We start from the raw sequence: 20,248 nt of genomic DNA, 5'->3' as shown, positions 1-20,248 counted from the left end.
ATTAATTTTTAGAATATTAATTCTAAAAACTAATTATTCTAGTACTCAAATAACCAATTCCACCAAACCAATAATTAAGTTGGCTAGGCTAATTTATCTTCCAAGTATCCTTGAGTACTTACTAGCCCTTAGACCAACCTAGTCTCTAATATCACCACTAACATTAGTGATCTAGGCCCAAATCTAACACCAAGTACCACCTAGTACCGGTCAAGCATAACTTATTAAAACTTTTGCCTTTAGCACCAACTAATATCTCAGATCATACGTTCCACACTGTGAAATAATTGACTTGCACCTCACATGTGCTTGTCACATTAGCACATTTGATTAACTTTTAATCAAATGCTAAGCACAACAATAATATTTCATGTTTTTGTGATAGACCATCCCCTCAAAATCTCTACAATTGTCCTCGATTGCACTGCATTGTACCAAAGAAAAAGTATACTGTACTAGAATTTCCATAAGGCATCACAGTCACAACATTGGCAACTCTTGTCTGACCATGCCATATATCTCAAACCTACTAAAATTTTCCAACCACCATACACAAAACATAAAACTGAAAATCAGTCCAGAATTCTTGCTAGAAACCCATTGGATGCATCCATAACTCATGTTTCTCAACTGTTCTGACTATCAACCATAGAAAGCATTAATTCAATATAAACCATGGCTGAAACTATCAATGGCATACTAGCCATGGAGCCATCTATAAACCATTGAAAACTGAGCATAATCTGATCACAAACTAATCACTTGTTGATCTGAGAACTAATCACAAACTGCTGGAAATGTGAGCCCAACAATGTGACCATAGACAGTTCTCGAATTGATCAAAAAATAAATTGAAACTGATCAGAAATTAATCCCGCAACTAAGGCAAAAGCTCATACCCAACATATTATAAATTGATTCGAAACTAATGCACAAGTATAGTCTCAGAGCCACGGTAACAACCATACTCATCTGCATACATCTCACAGTGACTAGTACACTGAGTAGTGACCCCGTGGAAAACATATTGTCAGCACAATACCGTAGGACGAGTCTGGGGGCAGCCAAGCTCCTCCAACAATCTCCGAAGCCACATAACCTCACATGTGGTGAAAGATGCAGCCCGATACTCCATCTCAGTAGAAGAAAGGGCTACCGTGGGCTGCTTCTTGCTACTCCAAGAGATAACACCTATACTCAAGGTAAAACAGTAGCCTATAGTAGACCATCCATGGTCCACATCACCAGCCCACTCCCAGTCACTCCAGCCTGCAAGAACCAGATCTGAAGCATCTGTACCTGCGGGATAAGAAATCCCTAAGTCAGAGGTCCCCCTCAAATACCGAAGAATCCTCAGAGCAGCCTGCCAATGCACCTTTTTGGGTTCAGTCATGAACCCTGCCAAAAGGCCCACAGCAAAACAAAGATCAACACAAGTGTTGAGAAGCCAAATCAAGGATCCAATCAGCTGACGGTAGCGTGAAGCAACCATCACCGGAGAATCTGAATGTAAAGTGGCCTTCCAGTTCGGATCCATAGAAGTAGTAATGGGCCGGCAAGTCTCCATCTCAAAAGTCACCAAGAGCTCCTGAATGTACCTCTGCTGAGAGATGAAAATCCCACTCTGAGACTGATAAATCTCAAGACCCAAGAAGAAATGAAGAAGCCCCAAATCCGTCATCTCGAATGTCTGATGTAAAGCTGTCTTGGTCTCTCGGACCTTTTGTGCATGATCCCCTGTCAGAATCAAATCATCAACATACAACACAAACAACACACGACCAACCTCGAAATTGTGCACATAAAGCTGCGGATCGGCTTGTGAGCGCTAATATCCCAACTTCCACTGAAGAAACGAGTCAATCTTCTCCTTCCATGCACGCGGAGCCTGCCTGAGACCATACAAGGCCTTCTTCAACCTGTAAACTTTCCCATCCAAGGATCCAAAGCCAGGAGGCTGCTCAACATAGATCTCCTCCTGCAAGTCACCATTCAGAAAGGCTGACTTCACATCCAACTGATAGACAAGCCATTTCCTATAGCCATCCAAGGCAAGAACAGCTCGAATAGTCACCATACGAGTAGTCGGGGCAAAAGTATCATGAAAATCAATGCCTGGGCGCTGAGTAAAACCTTGAGCAACAAGGCAAGCCTTGTGCTTGTCCAAAGAACCATCGCTAAGGTACTTGGTCTTGAAGACCCACTTGACACCAATCACCTTCTTGTGAGAGGGACGAGGCACAAGAGACCAAGTGTCATTCCTCTCAATAGCCTCCAACTTAGCTTCCATAGCCTTCCGCCAATGATCAGACTGCAAAGCCTCCTTCACTGAAGTGAGCTCACGATCCTGCATAACACAGATCAATAAACAATAGTTGGAGCAAACAAGCTCCGAAGAATGTGTCCGATTCCTCCATGACCTCCGCGGTCCATCCTGCGGTTCCCACTCCTCGGGGACCCCCTCAATCCCTGAATCTCAATGTGTGTCACAGGCCCAACGAGGAGGCCGGACCTCTCCCTGTTGCTCTCCATCTGCTGGAGACTCAGGAACATCCACTGGCAAAGCTCCTCGAGGGTGGCCAATGGAAGTGAAGACTTGGAATCAGAAGAAGAATCTCCATCAAAAGACTCTGGCTCCAAAGAAATTGTCTCGTGACCCCAACTCGCCCCTGGATCTCCAAGAATAAGGTGCTCCTTACCCCCCTCCGTGGCCGGAACTTCCATGAACCGCACATCTCAACTCGTGTAGACATCCCGCTTGACAGGATCAAACAGACAATAACCTTGGGACTGGGAGCTGTAACCAACAAAAACTTGTCATCAGAAAGCCGCCTCAAACTTGTCATGCTACGTCTTCGGAATGTGCACATAAGCGTCACACCCAAAGATCCTGAAATAAGAAACATCAAGCTTAGTCCCGAAGTAAGCCTCAAAAGGTGTCATCTTGTCAACGGCGGAAGTGGGAGATCGATTGAGGATGTGAATTGAAGTAGCCACTGCCTTGGCCTACAAAAACTGAGGTGTCTGTCGGTGCTCCATCATGGTGCGCACCATCTCGATCACACGTCGGTTCTTCCACTCCAAAATGCAATTCTCTTGGGAAGTGTTGGTGTTAGCAAACTCCAGGTGAATGCCCCTATCTGCACAAAAACAAGCAAACTCATTAGACATAAATTCACCTCCCTTGTCTGAACGCAAGGTCTTCAATCACCGACCAAAACGGTTCTCCTCAAAGAGAAGCCAATCCTTGAAGTGAGAGAAAGCCTCCGACTTCAAAGTCAAGAAATAGGCCCAAGTCATTCTACTGTAGTCATCTACGATCAACATGAAGTAAAAGCTCCCCTTCAGGGACTCGGTCCTCATTGGGCCACAAAGATCCGTAGATACAAGCTCCATGGGTGAAGTAGACCGCCTTTATTGGGAATCGCATCCCGATGCAATTTCCCACGAATGCAAGAGACACATGGCTAATGGCTCACCACTATATCCAGTAAACCTCGGACAAACGATCCTCGCGATGCCTTCTAAAGGTACTCATAGTTCAAGTGGCCAAACCAAGCATGTCAAAGCTTGGACTGTGTCTGAGAGGTAAGAAGAAGAGAGATAAGAGCTGGGGAAGACTTCAACTTGTAGATGCCATCCTCCTCATACCCTGCAGAGAGAGCCTTCCTCAATCCACGATCAAGGACGCGAACAGTATCACTGTCGAACTCCACCAAGAGACCAAGAGCATAGATCTTATGGACCGAAAGCAAATGATACCCCAAGCCTGGCACATGCAACACCTCGGAAGTATGGGTACCACCACATCCATTTGGAATAAGCTGCATCTCACCCCACGCAGCAATAGACACAGAAGAGTTGTCTCCAATGAGAATCTGCCCATGCGAAGATCACAAATGGGCAACACCATCGGAAGAAGGAGTTATGTGCCGTGAGGCACCACTGTCCACAATCCACTTTCGAGCCTAGGAAGCTATCATCGCAACATCACAAGTCTTCGATGTAGTGTCCTCAATGACTGCTAAGTGGAGAAAAGCAGCTGATGAGGGTGCAGCCACTACTCCAAAATCCTTCGTGTCCTTCTTGGTGTCCTTCTTGTCTTTGTCGGGGCAATCCTTCTTCCAATGACCGGTCTTACCAAAAATATGGCAAGTCAATTCCTTCTCCTTGTCCTTCTTGGATTTGTTGTCCTCCTTCTTCTTTTGGACCTTCCCCTTCTTCTGAGAGGTTGACCAACCAATGCCTCCGATTTGGAAGCATTCTGTCCCTTCAACTGTTCCTCTTGGTCCAAGACCATAGGAACCAACTCTTCCCACCGAAGAGTCGACTCCCGCCCTGAAGCAATAAGAGCGAAATAAAAGGTACTGAATCGTGGCGGCAACTGGGACAGTAATGTGATCGCCATGTCTTCGGAGGAAATAGACTTCCCCACATTTTGAACCTGCATCTCAAGCTGCCAAAGCTTGTTGATGTGTTTCCGAAGCGAAGAAGACTTATTCATGGACAAGGTCCGCGTCTGCACCTCCAAAGAAACCCTCTTCATTAGGGTCATCCAATTGTACATTTGGTCGAGCTCCAATCATATCTCACGAGTCACCATCAAGTGCTCGATGTGAGCTATCACAGCTATGGTGCAAGACAAAAACAGAAAAGATCGAATCCTGGCATTCAGTTTGTCCCAATGAGACTGGGCCTTGGTCAACTCCGCACGAGCATTGGAAGAGAGTTTAGACTCGTCCCTCACCGAGCACCTGTGAATCTCCTCCATCACCAATTCTGCCAAATCATAAGACTCCAAAATGGCCAACATCATCACCTGCCAGATGCGGTAATTGTCACCATCAAGCTTTTGATCTAATGGAAGAGCTGATAGGACACGCACCTTCCTGTCCATTATTGCCTGGAACTCCAAATCAATCTTTGTAGACATGTTAACTTGCAATACCTGCACAGACGCAAAATCAGTCCCCCCGTGTAAACGCAACCTTCCTCCCCTTCGAACAGCGATAACCTACAACAAATTCACCAATTAGACTCCTTTCCTGCACGCCCATGCTCGCTTCAGCCTTAATCCGATGCGCAACCCTCTCGCTCGCCCTCGAATCCTGGAAACGCAGCCTTGTGTCGCTCTGAAATCTCCTCTTCATATAGATTCAGCCCTTAGTCAGTCCATCTTCACTGCTCTGATACCATGTCAGAGTGCAACAATGTAGAAGCGTAGGACAAAGACAGAGAGAGTGAACACAGAGAGAGAAGAGAGAGAGAGAGAGAGAGAGAGAGAGAGAGAGAAAAGGAGACAGTGTAAACACAAAAAATCTGCAGTGTAGTATGCTGTATAAGAGTGCAGAAATATACACCGAGGCAAATGAAATATCTACGTATGTCTCCGACTTAATGACCTCGATCTCCATCAGCCCGAGCATAGAATGTCCCAACCAGCAGATCTCAAGACAAGAATATGAAGTCAATAGATAACAGTGTGTACCACAAACTGGCTATAAATAGCCAGAAAAATAGGCAATAACAACACCAGGTCGGCTGCATTAAATGCAGCCCACTGCAGTAAAACTGACCAACTATGTGGTCCGATTGGACAGAACTGCTGTCCAGCTGCACTAGTGCCACATGCAATCCTGCCGTACTGCTGACGTGTCCTCTGCGCTAATGTGGAGCCTGTTGTACTCTGCTGTCCACCAACTATCCAGGAAATGACTGTCTAACAAATACATCCAAGATCCACTACATACAAGAGTTGTCCACAACTGGAGAAGTGGAAGTGTCCCCCTTGAGCATCAAGCAATACTCTATACCCTTGCTCTACTAAACCTGACTTAGCTCAAACTGAATTTGGCTCTAATTGAAAGGCATCTTAGTAAAGCTACAACAACTGAAGATGGTCTGTCAAGTCATCCTCTTTCATCCACTTTGCATCTATTGGTAAAACAATGCTAAAGCTTCACCAAGAAGCATATAGAAACTTTACCTCTAACTTTACTTGACTCGAAACCTCCACTAGGTTGTCGGTCTTTCTTCCCCTTAAGCATTGCAATGCTTTATACTTCCATATTGCTACAATTCCAACTTAACTAATATGCAATATTGCACCCAGTTGACTCGCCCTCCTATGTATCTAACATGCTATGAGCACCATGTGCATTAGGCATCATTCTTATTTGCATAATTTGAACCATTGCAATGTAACTGTGCATGAGAATTTGCATGCTACTAGCCATACCAAGATACATTTTCCTATACATTGCATGCATTACTAGCAGCATTTTTTCTCATAACCAACACTACATGGAGCATTTGCATAACCAACATTAATACCATGAGTTTCAAAACAACCAAACTTGTCATTTTGTGCCCCAACATCGTGCCAATGTTGTTATACATTGTTATACATGGGGTTTACCAATCATATCTGAATACATTGGGCCTTGCACACCATGCACTGGTTGCTACATACCATAAGAAGTAGTGCCATACATCCCCATATGTGGTCCTTGATCCACCATAGCATGGAAACTAGTGCCACCACAAAGTATCATGGCTGCACTATCATTGCAGTGCCTTGCTATCCAAAAAGCATTGGTTTTGGCCCTTCCAAGTTGACCTTGCATATGCATTAATTGCCCCGCTGCCATCATGTGCTTATGCTCACTACCCACATTTAGAACATCATGTTGCTGTGTTGGCTCTTCCTTCAGTGTATCTTGCTGTCCTGAAGCTCTGAAAGACAATTTCCTCTTCTTGCCTTTGTTGCCCTTCTTTTAAGGATTCAAAAAGCGCATGAACTGAGGATCATTTACCAATTGCATAAACATTTCTTGTTCTTAGCTGATCTTTACGTTGGTCATCAAATTCCTCTTCCTTTTGCTGATCATCAACTTTTAAAGACCTAGAAGGACCCACATTTTAGTCTAAACCAACATGATCAATTTCTTGTCCATGCTATGTGTCTTGTCCAAGATCAAGCATTGATTTTTGCCCAACACTTTGTGAATTTTCAGATTGAGAGGCATCATCCCTACTTGATCCCATCTCTCTATCTGAAGACATTCTTATTCTAATGCTCAAATGAATAAAATTTCAACACTAAACCAAAGCTTCCGACCTTCAATTAGGTGTCTCACGCCCACCAATTCCAGGGAATTGATAGTATCCCAACGATGGAACGTTGAAACCGACCTTTCTCTTCGAATAGGATGGTGAAACCTAATCCAACGCTAATTACAACAAGCATAAAGTTCACATAAACTGAAAATACACACTTTACCACTTTAATCTTGGACATTGGACACCCGATTGGCCCCAAAATTGGTGCCCCTTGTGATATTTCTTTATCTTATAGTACAAATGGAGGGAGCACAACTAAGATTCTTTGATTTTCTCTACTAATCCAAGTGCATCTTGCTGTCAAAATTAACCAACAAGCATCCAAACCAATTTGCCCCTTGTTTTGCTTGGGAATAGGCCTTCCCCTTACTCCTTAAAAGACAAATTCAACCCCAAATCTGATATTGGTTGACTGACCTCTTGAATCTTCCTAAAATTTCTCAATTCCAAGTATTGGAATTCAAGTCCTAAGCCCTCAATTTTGAGCACGCATCCCCCCGAGGAGGCTATCAAAACCCAAAACCCTAATTTTTGCTATAAATTAGAATTTATTTATAGCAAAGATTGATTGAAACCTCTTCCTCTAATGGCTCAAACTCCTAAAAATTGCTGAGATAACTTAAGAGAGGGCTAGGGGATAAGAGAGAATAGTGTGGAAAGAGAAATTTCAGAGTTTGATCATGAGAAATACTAAATGGTTACTTCTATTATGCTCAAACAACCATGGAATCTGACATCTATAGCTTAGAACCACCAGAAAGATTGTTGCCCCCTTCTATACACTGTTATCTATATCCGAAGGACCTTGGGTTGCTGTCATCTACTCCTAGAGGGCTCTAAACTATTGTCATATGCTGTAGGATTAATCCCCGGTGGCTGTAAATCACATCAGCAACCTCTTCTTGCTCTCTAACAACCTCCTCTCTCACAATGGCTGGAATAGACTTTCACCAGCCCCTAAAAACATTATTTCCACTTGCATGGGCAAGTTATGCCAAGTGATAGCCTTCTAATCCCATTTTCCAGCATTATCATTATTCTAGTGCTCAAAAAATGAATTCCATCAACCAATAATTAATTGTCTAGACCAATTGGTCTTTCAAGTATCCCTAAGTAGTTATTAGCCCTTAGACCGGAATTAATTAATTAATTAATGCCTAGTCACCACTAGCATTAGTGGCCAATAAATTGGTTTAGGCTCAAATCGGACACTGAGTACCAGCTAATATGTCATGAGAATATGTATTTTTGAAACCTCACTTAACATGTGGATTAATTTTTAATCACATGGTTAAGTAAATGTTGCACATGTGAGGTGTCACTAGGTTTAGAGTAAATTTTAAAGCCCGGGACTGCAGGAAATCACGGGATGTCAAAGGCAAAAGTTTATATAAGTTATACCGCAAAGGTACGTGGTGGTATCTAGTGCCAATTGTTGGCCTAAGTCATTCATTTGGCCATAAGTGTCAATTGGTAACACTAGGAAAGTGGTCTTTAATGATACCTAATGTCAATCTGATGGTCAAAGATGACACAAAGACACTCGGGAATGAAAGTTGTCAATCCAATTTAATTATTGGCCAATCATATTATTTTTAAGGGCACCAAAATGATTATTAGATTAATTTTTTATATTTGAAAACTGAAAATTAATATTTAATTATGAATAATGTTGAAAAACCATTTGGAAAGGCTGCCATTTGTCAAAAATGTCTATGCAAGACTAAAAAACGTCTTTAGAGCATAGAGAGAGGCATTTTTAGTGCTCAACCTGCAAGAGAGAGAAAGGAGCTGCTGCTGGTCTGATTTGCAGCCATTGGAGAATCTTCTGAGGCAACTAGGGGCAAGAGAAGAACAATCAACAGCAAGTGACAACATCTATAGACTGTTGAGACAGGGCAGCAGTAATGAATGACTGATTTTCTTCAATTCTTTGCATGTACACACTATTGAGACAAGGCAACAGCAATAAATGATAGATTTTCTTCAATTCTTTGCGAAGAAAGTCTAAATTTTCACTCTCCTCAACATTCTCCCTCATTTCCCAATCTTTCTACAGCCTTGCTCTGAAGATTACAACATTGAGATTACCAAAGGCTGAGAAATTTCAGCTTTCTCTGTTGTAAACCCTAATTTGCAATAGAAATTAGAGTTTAGCAACTGCCTCGAGAAGCGTGCCAAAAATTGGAAGCTCCAAGACTTAGATTCGACAGGGCTGAAGCTGTTTTTAGCCTATTCAAGTGGAGGGACCAGCAAATCATTGAATTTGGGGCATCTTCCATCTTCATCAAAGCGGATGAACGCCAATTGATTGCCCGAATCAAGGGGCAAAATCAGATTGAAAACTTGTTGGTCATTTTGGACAGCAAGGGAAGTTGGAATACCGAAAGGGATTGGAAGAATCCCATGGTACATTAACTTGTTCTTCAATTAAGTTAAATAAATACCGAAAGGGGCGCCAATTTTGGGACCAACAAGGTATCCAAGGTCCAAGATTATATGGTAAAGTGTGCATTTCAGTTTTGTGAATTTGTTAATTGCTGTAAATAGTACTTAATCAAGTTATTTACCACTCTATCCGAGGAGGAAGGCTGGTTACATAGTACCTGTCAAGCATAACTTATTACAACTTTTGCCTTTGGCACCAACTAATATCTCAAGATCCTAGGTCCCACACTGTGAAATAATTGAGTTGCACCTCACATGTATAAGTCACATTGGCACATTTGATTAACTTTTAATCAAATGCTAAGCAAAGCAATAAAATTTCACGTCCTCGTAACACAATCCCATGAGGATGCAATTGAAGAATTTCTATTGCTAAAACTTAATTTACAACAAAAATTAAAGTTTTCCAACCACCCTAGAAAGAGTGCTTAAAAATTGGGGTCTAGTGCTTGAAATTCAGTTGCTGAAATTTGGGCAATTCAGTGAATTTCAAAAAGCCAACCAGTCAACATTAGATTCGGGGCACAGTTTGTCATCCAAAGAGCGAATTAAAGACCACTCCCCTATCAAACCAAAGGGTAAATTGGTTTGAAGGCTTACTATTCATTTTTTACAGTAAGAGCTATTGGAAATTGAAGGAGATTGGAGCCAAATCCCGATGTACTTCATCCAATATTAATAGAAGCTAAAAAAATACCACAAGGGGCACCAATTCTGAGCCAATGGGAGTCTACTATCCAAGATTAATTGTGCTTAATCAGGCCATTATCACCCTTTCGAAGAAGGAAGGCCAATTCACTATCTTATGCTTTAGCTCAAGGAATAAGCTATTCCCTTTAGGCTTTATTTTCCTAAGAATTACCTTTTCAAAGTGTAAGAGAATCCAACCACCCTCTACAAACTCTGAAGTTCTATGATGATGGTCCATTACTCTCTTATGCTTTCCTAGAGACTTTTGGAGAGCCTACTTTACTTTCTCATATGTTTCATCCATATTTCAACATACTCATCTACCTCAAAGATTTATCATTTGTATGCAAAATAAGCGAAACCTTCTTATTATCAGTAGTGTACATTACATGGGTATTACAATACTTATTAGGCTTGTTAATAGGCGCCTTTATGGGCAATTGGGCATCCCATTTAGGGCTAGCCCATTTATCTCAGATCTCTTGATAGTCTATATATATGCCACTCCACTCTTGTTGTATCGAATCATATCCATTGGGAGAGAGGGAGATTTGAGATACTACTTGTCGCATCGCATGTCATTCACCTATCTAGTTGGTACAATATATCTCATATATCATGGTATGGATTCCATTGCGCATTCAGCCATCATAGTTTGAGTTCTTATGTTCTCTTTTTCGCAGTTCATCCTTCTCAGTGTTTAACAATTGTGATTCTTCCACTTGGAACTTCCATTGCTCATTCTCACATGGTATCACATGTCCAGTTGCACATGGTATCAGACAACCAATGCTGCTGGTTTTGCTGCTTTGTGCTGCTGTTCACACTGATTACAGGTCTAAAATGATTTCTACTCGTGTTATATCTTGTGTTTGTTCTTCTGGCCCCTTGCCTAATATGGGGCAGCCTGCCAACCGCAATGGCTGTTTTACTGCTTGCAGGAGCTGCTGAATGTTGTGTTTTACTGCTCTATGCCCTTGTCTACTATGTGCAACCTATTCCTCAATGGGGCAACCTTGTTTAACCTAGGTAGCCGAAGAAAAGGAAGGAGTCGAGCAGCCACTGTCTCTCGATGGAGCGGACTGCAGATCCATAGGTCGTAGAAGCCATTGTACCTGAAAATAAGTGGGAAAAGACTGCCGCTAGCATTGCGACAATCTCCAGGAGGTCGTAGTGCCAATCGATCCTCCATGTGCTCGAAAGGACTTAGTGCGCATCGGATGCGTCTTATTGCCTTGAGCATAGTACTCTGATAGCCGATGCATAACAATCTCTATGACCTAGAAAGGAGAGGTGGCATAAGGAGTGCCTCGTGGAAGACGCATGTACTCCGGGGGGTGGGGAGCAAAGGTCGAAGTCGGCAAGCATTGGTGGTGTGTCTAGTGATGCCATAGTAGAAGCACCCAATAGTCTAGTCATCTATTGGTAAAGAAGCCATGGATACTAGTATGCCTTGCTAAAGAAGGAAGAGGTCAGCCACCATGAACCACGAACCATGAACCGCAATGTCCGCCTCAAGGGGTGTGAGGGCAGTGTGAAACACAAACCGCAATGTCTACCTCAAGGGGTGGAAGGGCGGTGAAAGGGCTGGAAGTGAGCTGCCTGTGGGAGGAGGATGCGACCAGCAGTAAGAGGTTGCAACCAGTAGAAAAACCCAGGTGAGGAGAGAGACTAAAAACGCAAGTAGGACAGCCTGCAAGAGAGAGAAAGACTAAAAACGCAGGCATCAAGAGAGTGATGATGTGGTAGGCTGTACGGCAGCACGTCTGCACAGGAATAGTAGTCGCCTGGTTGAAATCAACTCCAAATTGCATGAAGAGGGCTGGAAATCAAGCGCCAACTGATGGAGACAGCAATGGACAGCTTTAGCTGAAATGTCCTCCGCGAACGGGGTGTGGGCAGCAAGCTGAAACACTTGAAATCTGCAAAAACGAGATTTTGATGCAGCGGAAGAAGAAGAGAAGTGGAAGCCGAACCCGCCACTGGTCTTTGCCCTCACTGGAGTGGAGGATCTTTGCCGTTGTTTGAGCAGATCCAACTCTGATACCATGTGGACAGCTTTAGCTGAGATATCCTCCGCGAACAGGTGTGGGCAACAAGCTGAAACACCTAAAATCTGCAAAAACGAGATTTTGATGCAGCGGAAGAAGAAGAGAAGTGGAAGCCGAGCCCGCCACCGGTCTTTGCCTTCACTGGAGTGGAGGATCTTTGCCACTGTTTGAGCAGATCCAACTCTGATACCATGTCAAAAGATGACGTACCAGCAAGACCGTAGGGTTTGCAAGGAGGAATACGAAGTGAACTCCGCAAACATGGAGAAGAGAAGAGAAGAGAAAAAAACTCTGAGATGAATGAAATGATGAAGATCTGAATCACGTAGTGAATGTGATACAAGGAAACAAGGGTGTCGTAGCACAAGGAAGATGATGAAGATAGCCACGAACCACGAACTACAATGTCCTCTTGAAGGGGTGTGAGGGTAGTGGAGAGGCTCGAGAGAAGAGATGACTGACTGAATAAATCAGCCGTAAGTAATGAATGAGAGAGTGGCCTATAAATAGGCACACTCAGTCTAGGATGGCGCCCCTTTTTGGGGCTGCAAACCCTAAACGCAAAACGCAGAAACGCAAAAAATGCAAACTGCACGTGAAGGGTGAAGGGCTTCTCAACACATGTGGGGTCCTTTAGTAGAAGCCATTACGAACCTGGACATCTAGATGGGTGCTAGTAGTATTGGTCACAATGGTTACGAAGTGACTTAGTGCAAATGCATTAAGGACACTTCGCGGTTAGAGCAATTGAGTCCTATAAATGGGACTCAAGGCCCTATTGTCCCCACTCATTACCACTCTTGGACTCTTGGCCCATTGGTCGACGCATTTATACACTGAGATGGTGTGGACTGGTGGTACAAAACACCAACCCTTGGGATGTGGTTGTGACCCAAAGCGTTGCTAGCTCCCATGCTTGAGGGTAAGCCCGTTGTTGAGCTAAAAATGCATTAGCTCACTTAAACAACCCCAAAACATGCTTAATGAAGGAAGAAACCTTGTTTTTTTTTTTTTAATACGTTCCTAGAGAGTGTCTATATTCCATAAGCACAAACCCACTTCTGAGGGCCCAAACTTTCTATAAATAGGTATGTTGCCCTCCATTCAGCCCTTATCTCATTTTTGTAGGTTTTAGGTGTTTTCAACTTGCTGCCCACACCCCATTTGCAAAGAACATTGCAGTCCAAGCTGTCCATTGCAGTCTTCACTCATCTGGCGCCTGTTTCCAGTCCTCCATCATTATCCTATGTTTGCTATTTTCTCTCTCCTCACCTACGTTTTTAGTCTTTCTCTCTCCTGCACCGCTGTCTACATCAAATCCAACCTTACTTGGTTGTGTTTGCTGGTGTTTGACATCCGGAGGCTGCCTTGCTGTGATTCGGGATCCATTCGGAGTACAACATACTCTCCAACTCATTACCCTTGCCCTGATCCTTGAGATATAGGAGTTCGAGATACAATATTCATTCATTGCATAGTATGTTTGCTGCAAGAGCATTGTATATTCAATAGTTATATCACTTCACTCATTCTCTGTGTTCATTGTCTCTGAGTTACCCTAACCCTGACTATGTTCTTCATCGGTCTATTCTTTGTCGTACGATGTTATTTGTGTTTTGTGTTAGGGTATTTTCTTCACACCTGTTTGGCTCTATGGCTAGGAAGTGAGTCTAATGCCCAATGATCAATCCCTTTTATTGTAAATATGGCTTGTATCGAGTCTTGTGATCCTTGGGGGACATCTCAAGCCCTATTGGAAACATATAGAGAAATAGATCATGAGTGAGGCCACTCCATTGTTTAAGAGAAATTGGTGGTGAACAAGATCGCTCCATTCTTCTGGACCTATCACAATGACAATCGCTAGATGATCAAGGCTCTCATCTTCAATCTTTGCCATGTTGATCTTCGCGATCTTGAAGATTGGCACAAACTTCGCAATGTTATAATTGCCTAGAATATTGGTCTTCAAAATATTGGTCAATTTCTTGGTCGATGTCATCAAATCCATTAAATCGAAAATCAATCTTCAAACAATTTGCAAAACACACAAGAAACTGTTGCATTTTGATGTTGAGCTACCCAAACGGAGGAGAAATCGGCCAATGTTACAATACATTGGCACACATCGAAGAAGACCCAAACAATGCAAAAAACTATGGCACAAAAAATATACACAAACCACAAGTAGAGTGTGGTCCACTCTTCCTAGAACCTCCAATCCTCTCTTTGGCAATGATACCATGTGATAGTGTCCAACAAAAGAACATGGACACAATGAGAGACCAGAAGGGAAACAATCGATTGATACAAACACAAAATATATAAGAAAAGAACTACGCTGATCTAAATAGAATGTTAATTACAAAGTAGACTAATCAATCCCTACATACATCCTGAAGCATCAGTGAGGAAACCAGATAATGCTGATGATGGAGAATGAACCAAATGACAAAAAATGTCCACCGGATGACAGAGAGTGTGTTCAACCTACAAAGGCTGAAAGAAAGAATAATTTGACCCATGACCAGCCAAGTGAGGCCTTAAATAGGCAGTCCGGCCAAAACTTGCCAATCAGCAGTATAAACATACACTAAAACTGGCTGACCAGCATTTAATGCTGGTCGCCAGCAGATTGCTACAATAAGCGGGCAGCTTGAAAAGTGTAATGCACAACCTAAAATAATAGGCTGCTAGTGTGAACACACACATAAATAGTTGAATTGTAATGCAAGGGTGCCACCTCCGTCAGAACACATAAAATAACAGAAATATAAAATGTCAGAGCTCCGAATGTCCTTGTCTGACTCAAACTAAGGCTTGCAAGTAGAAGATGACCGTTCAAGACATAAATGTCCACTAACAACTACTAGTTTGTTTCTTTTTTATGTCAAGTGGACTACTATCAAGGTGGGCATACCTACGATGCTTTGTTAACATTGAAGCCATCTCACAAGATTGAGTATGGATACGTCCCAATTGCACAAATGGCTAACTCTTCCCCCACTCTTCCCCTTGGGAAATGTTAGGTCTTCCTTACTCATCCATTAGATCCATTTGCATGGTGGACTGCTATCTCAGCATTTTCTTGACTTCCATTGGAGCCGTCTCTCAAGGATAGCTATAGTTACACCGCTTGTTCAAGATAAGAGCCCTATCTCGAGGGCATGTTCCAAGAACCAAATGGCTAATTCTCCTTTGGCTCTTCCAACAAGTGTCAAGTCTACCTTCATTATTCTCAATACTACACAAAATCTACCTCCGCCCTCAGCAATGGCATCCATGGTTAAGAGATTTCTATCCTTCACTTGGTTTCTTCAAGTTGCAACATTGTCCTCAACATCAGGCATATCTTCCTTATTGTACCTATCCTCCTTATTACATGATCATCATCATGTTTGTAAAAGGGCCCTTTGGCAAGTGAATAATTTTTCCCATGAGCGACACTATCCAAATGGCACCTTGCTACATGCACATTCTCATCATGTAGCACTACTCTTTGCATCTTAATTAGCAAAGCACCCTTTAGCACCTTGCTCACACTAGATCCTAAGCTATTTCCCCTAGTGTTTGTCACCTACATGCCTATTCATCATTCCTTCATCATCGAGATTCAACACCGGTGCAAGTGACTTTGAACATGATCTTTATTTTGTTATTTATGAGCCGACCATCTCTTTTTTCCCTCATGGACATTACTACTTCAAAGTGAAAAAAACCAAAGTTTAAAGCGGTTAAAGCATCACCTTTGCACATCCTAGTAAGCCACTAGGCAACCAATGAGTACCCTTTGTCCAGTGCCTTGGCCTCTCTAAGGTGGCCCTTTAGACTCCAAAGGTAAGATAATTGTCACCTTTGTAGCCTTGGTAGGTTCTTGGGCAATCGATGCACACATATTGATCAATGCCCTAGTTGCTTTGGGTTGGGACTCCAAGTACACATAGGGTGAGCTACACTTACAATACCTTTCTTAGTCCCACATTTGGGCCTAAGAGGGGGTGTTAAGCTCAAAAAGATGCATTATACATGAAATCTTCATTAGCTCGGTAAACAGCCCCAAACATAGTACCTCAAAACAATGTTTCAAACCCTTAACGTCATTTCCGAAACGTCTCCAAGACTTCAAAACACATTTCAGGATCCTTTTTTCTTTTTGTGGGTAAAATTACGACCGTTTGATGAAAATGACTAGCAACAATAATTTTAGATGATTGAGAGAGTACAAAACCAAAATATAGCAATAGATGGGCCTCCAAAGGACATGGTGGCAGCCATTGATGGCTGGCAGCATCAATGGTGACAATATTGGTCGCATGGGTACAACCTTTAGATGATGAGAAATGATGAAGAAGGGCTTGGCACAATGTGGATATGATAATGGATGAGCAGGGATAAGAATGGGTGTCTATAGCACATCCTTTTACACATGATTTTTGTGCCTCTCTCCTACTACCAAAATAAAATGTCTATTTAACAAATATTGGGGGGGTTTTTTGGAGCCAAATTATGGCTTTTCAAGATAATTTTGTGTTAATGCAATCCTTTAATTTTAATGGCTCAACACCTCACTCTCTCTCTCTCTCTCTCTCTCTCTCTCTCTCTTCCAAAAAGGTGCCCAAAGATGATACTTCAAAAGCTACAAGAAATCCTAAGATCCTAAAATGAAATGTAGTCGTGTCCGTATGCATGAAATAATGTTTGCTCATCCTAGTCTCTCTTTCATTGGGTATTGCAACATCTGCTCCAAAATAGGGGGAGCTGAAGTCTCTTGTTGAAAGGTTGCTGGAAAATCCAAGAAGACTATGCAAAAATTAGGGTTTCAGCAGTAGCAAGTTTTAGGCTAGGAAAGAGAGATATAGTCAATGCAATGTAGAGAAGATTCGATGCGAACAAAAGCTAAAAACAAAGAGGGAGAGCTGCCACAATCACGGCCCAGCCAACACATATGCAAAGGTCCCACCCCAAAAAGACCAAGATGAACTGCCCAAGGGCTTACAGACATTGCAGAGGTGATAGGCATTGGTGAATGATTTTAGTTTTTTTTGGGCTCCCTACAGGCAGTAAATTTAACAATAGGAGCCCCCATTAAAGTCCTCTTATGGGCATAGGGGGCCTACACTTGTGTTTGAGTGCGAGACCAATGTTTGGCACTTTACCGATTCCTCTAGGCTTTTGTTTCATTTTTATTAAACTCTTTATTTCATTTTTTTAAAACTCTTGGTTGCTTGTTTCACCAGTTTTTTTGTCTACTCTCTAAAACCCTACCGGCCTCTCAAAACAATCACTCGATCCTGGCCCTTCTTTATATAAAAAGGGAGAAATAACATTGTTGAACACCTTACCTGAGCCAGTTGCGGCAATGCCAATAAGATCTCGTCCTTCGAGGAGGAAGGGCCATGCGTGACCTTGAATAGGTGATGGTTTTTGAAAATTTCTGCAGCAATCCAGCACATTCTCTGGCACCTGCAAGTCTTGGAATGACATCAAGGGCCTGAATTTCTTATCTTCTGAACCAGGACCAGACACGGTGACCTTTGTGCTGTCATCAACTCTTGCATTATTACCGATAGGTACATCACCGTCCCGGAGAACTCTACTATGTTCCTGAGTTTGGAAAGTCTCTTTGGTTTCTTTCTTATACGTGCCATTAGCCCGGTCTGCATTCCCTTCATGGTTCCCTTTTTTCTTCTTCTTGACCTTGTCCTCCTCGTGCTTTCCATTTGTCCCGTTTGGAAACTCCTCGATTATGACAGAATGCAAACCTGCATTTTCATCGTGGCTTCTCTTTTTCTTCTTCTCCGTGTCCTCACTATAACCAGAGGCCCCGTTGGGGACTTCGGAAGCCAGTATGTTGATCTTTTGAGCTGATTCCTCGTGTTTTTGTTGAGATCTCTTCTTGTTCTTCTTCCCGGCCACAAAAGAATCGTGCTGGAGCACTTCTATGTTGCCGACAGAGTGGCCATTGGCTATGCCGGCATCCTTGTACTTGCGCTTCTTCTCCTTCTTCGAAACCACAGTTTCAAAGGTTGCGAACTGCTCCATAACTAGGTCCTCGCTGAAGCTGAGGACCAAAAAGAAAGAAGTTTCAAAACCGCAGGAACCAGCTTTTAAAGCACTTGGGCTACCCCTGCGTGAGGAGGACCAAAAAGAAAGAAGTTTCAAAACCGCAGGAACCAGCTTTTAAAGCACTTCCCCCGCGTGACTGCCTGCCCATCCACGCGTTAGAAACACGGAGTCCACAACTCAATTTACCAATGGGTGTAGCCCAAGCGGTTTGCATGTGCGGTCGTGTACGTCGGTGTGTGAATTCAAACCTTGAATATAGCCTTGAAGCATCTTGTATCTTACAAATTTCAAGTTGTCTTAATTTTTTTTCAAAAGGCAATCTATAATTTCTTTGTGGATTTCTCCAAAGCCTTTGACATGTTACCAAGAGATCGATTGATCAAACCACGTGCTGTGGGAGTGCCTAAGGAGCTTAGTTGGGGGATTTTAGCATTATATGAGAGAGTTGTTGGCAGAGTATGGATACCCAAGGACCTTTCAACTCGTATTCACTCCACCATTGGGGTGAAGCAAGGATGCCTCCTCTCTCCAATACTATTTGGCCTATATATTGATGGGATTGTTGACTACATATCCTAAGGAGGGGATAGAGGAGCTCCACTAATTGGCACTTGGATACCTCTCCTATATACAAATGATATTGTTTTGATTGTTGATTCCCCACAGGGACTACTGAGACACATGGATGCACTACACTCTTATGCATTAAAGAGTGGGCTCTCGAAGTTAACCTTGGTAAAACCAAGATGGTGGTGTTCAACACCACACCACAGTGGGTTAGGAGACCAACACCTAAATTCACACATGGATAGGAGGAGTTAGAGTATGTGCATTCGTATACATACTTGGGAGTGTTATTCACGAGTCCCACTTTCTATATGAGGGAGCTAGCTAATTCCAGACTAACTAGACGATATGCAGCATTAGGTGGCTTGGAGAGGATGTGTTCACAAGGTGCAAATTCAAGAACCTTGCACCAAGATATGGCTCTTTAATACATTGGTCACATCCACACTTCTTTATGGAGTATAGGTACGGGGCCAATTTGGATCACTACAGCCGATTGGGTTGCATATATAATGGATGGAGATCAATGGAGAGGCCACTTGTACTCATGATTTCTATGATAATCGGATGTCTGATTTCAGTACCACATGAGCTGATCATAGTTGAGCTAGTGGTGGCCACACCAATTTTAGTAGAGGCCCTCACCTAATCGGTCGTATATGTGCGTAACCTATGGGAACTACTTAGACATAGATATGCGTGACTGGCCCTTGAGTCCTCTCAATAGCTTATCAACGAGGGTGACTCTTCGTATTGGTATGCATAGATGTTAGGTCGGTTTGAGTTACATGGCTTTAGTATGGATAGACTACCCTTCTTCCAATACTTCCTTAATGTATCATCACTTACCTTGAGCTACTTAGAGATTGGCTAGGTTATCAAGATGGATCTAACCTAGTTAGATGTTAGGAAGACATACTTGGCACTAGCACAAGAGTTAGGGACTAAGATGGCTTTCTACATAGAGCAACCTCTCCATACTACATATGACAGATTTATTGTCCACTTGAGATACATGGACACCCACCACTCACATGGGATTAGATGTGCTATTGGTTGACCACGTACCTCTTTATATCAGTTATAGAGATTGAGACTAATAAATACTAATCCATACTACCAAAAGAGTGCAAATGCCAAATATGTTGGCTAGAGCCAAAGACAAAGGAGCACTATATTTGTTGATGCCCAGCATACTATGAGATCAAGGCCATTTCCACTATCTATTTAGAGATGGGTTTGGGCCACCACTAGAGTTATGGATTTCACTGACCACCTTGGTCTCTTCCTTGTGGAGATACAAA

At 42.7% G+C, this 20,248-nt stretch overlaps 1 protein-coding gene across 3 annotated transcripts in view; it reads right to left on the bottom strand.

The window, feature by feature from the left end:
- Nucleotides 1–18,440, bottom strand: part of STRS1 (DEA(D/H)-box RNA helicase family protein) — a 105,146-nt gene extending 86,706 nt beyond the window's left edge. Inside the window, exon 1 of one of the 3 annotated variants that reach the window (XM_087681383.1) lies at nt 17,654–18,440. In XM_087681383.1, the coding sequence (XP_087537509.1) occupies nt 17,654–18,353 (700 nt within the window). In that variant the 5' untranslated portion in view covers nt 18,354–18,440. The remainder of the gene's footprint in view (nt 1–17,653) is intronic. The other 2 variants (XM_087681381.1, XM_087681382.1) reach the window with 2 other exon arrangements.
- Between the last annotated feature and the right edge of the window lie 1,808 nt (nt 18,441–20,248).

Source organism: Lygodium microphyllum, chromosome 7 (genome assembly GCF_053477565.2).
Source record: "Lygodium microphyllum isolate KBCC chromosome 7, Lygodium_microphyllum_v1.1.10, whole genome shotgun sequence".
Lineage (NCBI taxonomy): Eukaryota > Viridiplantae > Streptophyta > Polypodiopsida > Schizaeales > Lygodiaceae > Lygodium > Lygodium microphyllum.
This window is presented reverse-complemented; position numbering and strand designations above follow the sequence as displayed.